Below are 3,903 nucleotides of genomic sequence, written 5' to 3' on the forward strand. Positions count from 1 at the left end.
ATAAACAAGGTAACGTATATAGAACCTACTGACAAAATATAAACAAGGTAACGTATATAGAACCTACTGACAAAATATAAACAAGGTAACGTATATAGAACCTACTGACAAAATATAAACAAGGTAACGTATATAGAACCTACTGACAAAATATAAACAAGGTAACGTATATAGAACCTACTGACAAAATAATGTTATGAAATACAATGTTTCACATCGAGCTCCCTGACAAAGTAATCGTCTGGAATATATGGAACTTATTGGTTGAATAATATTCTGGAATATGGTGTTGTTTATCAATTTTTCTGCAAAATAATGGCTTACAATATGGTGTTATAAATGGAATCTAGTGGCAAAATAATACATAGAACCTAATGGCGAAAATAACAGTCTGAAATATAACGTTTTACGTCGAATCTACTGGCAAAATAAGTCTGAAATACGAAGATGTAAATCGAACCTATTGCCAAAATAACAGTCTGAAATATAACGTTTTACGTCGAATCTACTGGCAAAATAAGTCTGAAATACGAAGATGTAAATCGAACCTATTGCCAAAATAACAGTCTGAAACTTGGTTCTAGTAATAGCGAAACTCTAGATGACATATCCATTTCAAATATGAAGTCGTATTTTAAAGTTATTGGCGTGGATAATGAATTATATAACTTATCTTTCAACTATAAATAACGTACAGTACTCTGAGGTCAATAGCAAACACGCACAGTTTAATATGATTATGGAAAAACACCACCAAATCTAGAATAAACCTAATCGAGGACATTCTTACTTTTATATCTGTTAGAGCCTTGTAAATATACTTTTAATCAGAAGAGAACAACAAGTTTATTTTCTCGACATTAAATACACATGATATGGATACTACATACGTTACGTGTAGCCAAGATGGTTGACGATACCATCAGATCGTAAGTTGTTGTCCTGGAAACACAAGAAATTCAGTTAAGACATTAAATTGGATAATTTTTTCGTTGTTTAACAGTTATAGAATGTTAAAGTCAAAAGTAATGAATATACCAAAAAAAAAAAAAAGCACTGTGCAATTTTAATATATTGATATATAATGTGTTTTTTATAAACCTTGGGAATAAAAAACAACAAGCATTACCTATTTAAATAGCTATTGTATGGAAAGCCCATAATAATGTAATGTAAACATTCTTTGTTAATTTGTATATCAATGTATTTCAAGTTACACCAATAAATGACTTTGTTTAATGTAGTATATTGATGAAGAAAACAATGATTAGGCCTGATTCGGAAAGATTTTTCAACAGAATGTTATTGAGACATCGAGTAATCTGAAGCGTTTTGCTTTCAAAATTCAAAAAGACGTATTGTTACGTCTCTGGTCGTTTGTTAATTTCCGGTATAAATTCTTCCCGAGGAACTTCAGCGATACAAGTCCTTTCTTAAATAAAACTAGTTTATTCGTTCTCGTTACCAACTTTGGAATACACTTAATTTCCACAGTTACTTTAACTTAAACACACGCTACGATTCACTTAAACACAACGATTCACGTAATTTATTTACGGTCACTACCGCTCGCTTGACTGAACTATCTCTATCTTCAATCTCTCTATATCTATCTATCTTCAATTCTCTCTCCGCTTTATTTGCTGAGCTTATATACTAAAATAGAGGGCGCCTAGAAAAGACTAGAGTTACCAGGAACAGTCATGATCCTTCTAGAATCTCCAGCGCGCATGCTTCCAGCGTCACATGACTTCCACTGTCGTAACAGTATTATAAGAAACCAAGTAATTATAGTGTTCTTCTCGATAGTAAGATTTTGTACAACTAGTAAGCAAATCAAATATTTTTTTTAATTAATAAATTACTGTGGATACCCCAGATCTTTCGAAAAACAGCATTGAGCTCTATAGCTTCTACAGATTAACGAATATCATGAGATGTTGTTTTATAGAAATAAACTCTGAACGTTGTTGTAAAATGTCCTGGAGCCCCATTCTGTATACTATTTGACTACAACAAAACTTTCTATGTATTACTATGCAAAATACTCACACTGCAAAGTTGCTCAGAATAATTGGTAATCTTTATTATTAAATTATAAGATAAAATAACAGATAAGATATTCTTTCGTTCTATTTAGAAAAATATGGAAAAAGTAAATGTGAACAATATGTAAATAATAGCAGGTATCCTGGATTCCGTGTAGAACATTTTGAAGCTTATTTAGGTTAACGGATTTTTGTGGTATTTATATTCCTGTAGAATATCAGCACATATCCTAAATATTTTGTTAGATATCTAACAGTTTATACCTTCCACAAAACAACAGGTGTACTGAAGTAATAGAACTCAGAGAGAATGTCAAATATTTTGGTATCTTTTGAGAAAACCTTTCAAATATATCGTTCAGATCAGTATAATATATACTTTCATGGCACAAGCTATTTTTAGTTACTACATTCTGGGAAATAGTAAAGTTTTGTGCCAAAACGTTGTAACAATAGAATTTAACTATTTTGAACTTGATAATAAACGTAAAAGTTTAGATTTAAAAAAAAATCTAAACAATTTACAGAATCCTTGCACTAAATTAAGCAAATTTTATTGATCAATACTTAATTAGCCAATCAAATTTTTGTAATGTAAATCACAACAACTTCCAGGTTAAGCAACTCCTCGAGTTTGTAAAACAATACAATCATGTTGTTGTAATAAATGATTGTCAAAGTGTCAGTTATTTGTTACCATTTTGAAAATGAACGTGTTTTGAAGTGTAGTAGAAATGCAGACGCTGTATAAATAATTGTAGCGGGAACTAATGACAAATCAAGGGATTCTGATTAATATTCATCTTCTATTTTTTTAATTGCCAAAAATAGGAGAACTGTGAAAAGACACGACCATATTATTTATTGTTCTGAGAAGAAATAATTTTAGAATATTACAATATTTCTAGTTTCTCTGCATTTAAAGAAGAAATCCATCGTGTATGTATGTATCTATATATATATACAGAAAACTTCATAGCAAAAGTAAGTTGATAAACACCTAAGCAGTAATAAACCAACTCGGTTGTTTCAAACATGACGAGGCAATTTTCACCACTGATCAACAGTGACAAGCATTTTCATTTCGTTAACTTATCCGGAAAAACAAAAGTTTAATGAACGTGAATAAAACCCTAAAAGATAACCTTTAATCAAATTATTAATTTCATTCGCTGTAATGGAAAATCCTCCTCTTTACAGTAATACTAAAATAAAAAAGAAGAAAATATGCGTTCAGTAGACAGTAACGATCCTACAGCTAAGCAACGTAACATGTATATAACGCTTAGGTAAATCTAAGCGCTAAAATACTTATGTTAATGTACTAAAAGGTTACCAAGTGAAATTTTATGTCTTTACATTTTCTGATTGCCTCAAGTACCCATCTTGATGCCACTTAGACATAAGATGTTAGAGATATATGAAACAATTGGTCTTCCTGATGTCATTCCTGTTTGTTACAGACAATATCTGTCATAAACGTTTTCCTGGTGTCATTATTGTTTGTTACAGACAACAGCTGTCACACACGTTCTTCCTAATGTTTGTTACAGACAATAGTTGTCACACACGTTCTTCCTAATGTTTGTTACAGACAGTAAATGTCACACACATTCTTCTTGATGTCATTATTGTTTGTCACAGACAACAGCTGTCAAACGTTCTTCCTGGTGTCATTATTGTTTGCTATAGACAACAGCTGTCACACACGTTCTTCCTGATGTTTGTTACAGACAATAGTTGTCAAACACGTTCTTCCTGTTGTTATTATTGTTTGTTACAGACAACAGCTGTCACACACGTTCTTCCTGGTGTTATTATTGTTTGTTACAGACAACAGCTGTCACACACGTTC

At 31.3% G+C, this 3,903-nt stretch overlaps 1 protein-coding gene across 1 annotated transcript in view; it reads right to left on the reverse strand.

Annotated features, from left to right (window-relative positions):
* LOC106478731 (FMRFamide-activated amiloride-sensitive sodium channel-like) overlaps positions 1-3,903 on the reverse strand; it is a 22,679-nt gene that overhangs the window by 4,043 nt on the left and 14,733 nt on the right. The window contains exon 8 of the mRNA XM_022382387.1: positions 891-942. Within this exon, the coding sequence (XP_022238095.1) occupies positions 891-942 (52 nt within the window). The remainder of the gene's footprint in view (positions 1-890; positions 943-3,903) is intronic.

This window comes from Limulus polyphemus, unplaced genomic scaffold, assembly GCF_000517525.1.
Source record: "Limulus polyphemus unplaced genomic scaffold, Limulus_polyphemus-2.1.2 Scaffold245, whole genome shotgun sequence".
NCBI lineage: Eukaryota > Metazoa > Arthropoda > Merostomata > Xiphosura > Limulidae > Limulus > Limulus polyphemus.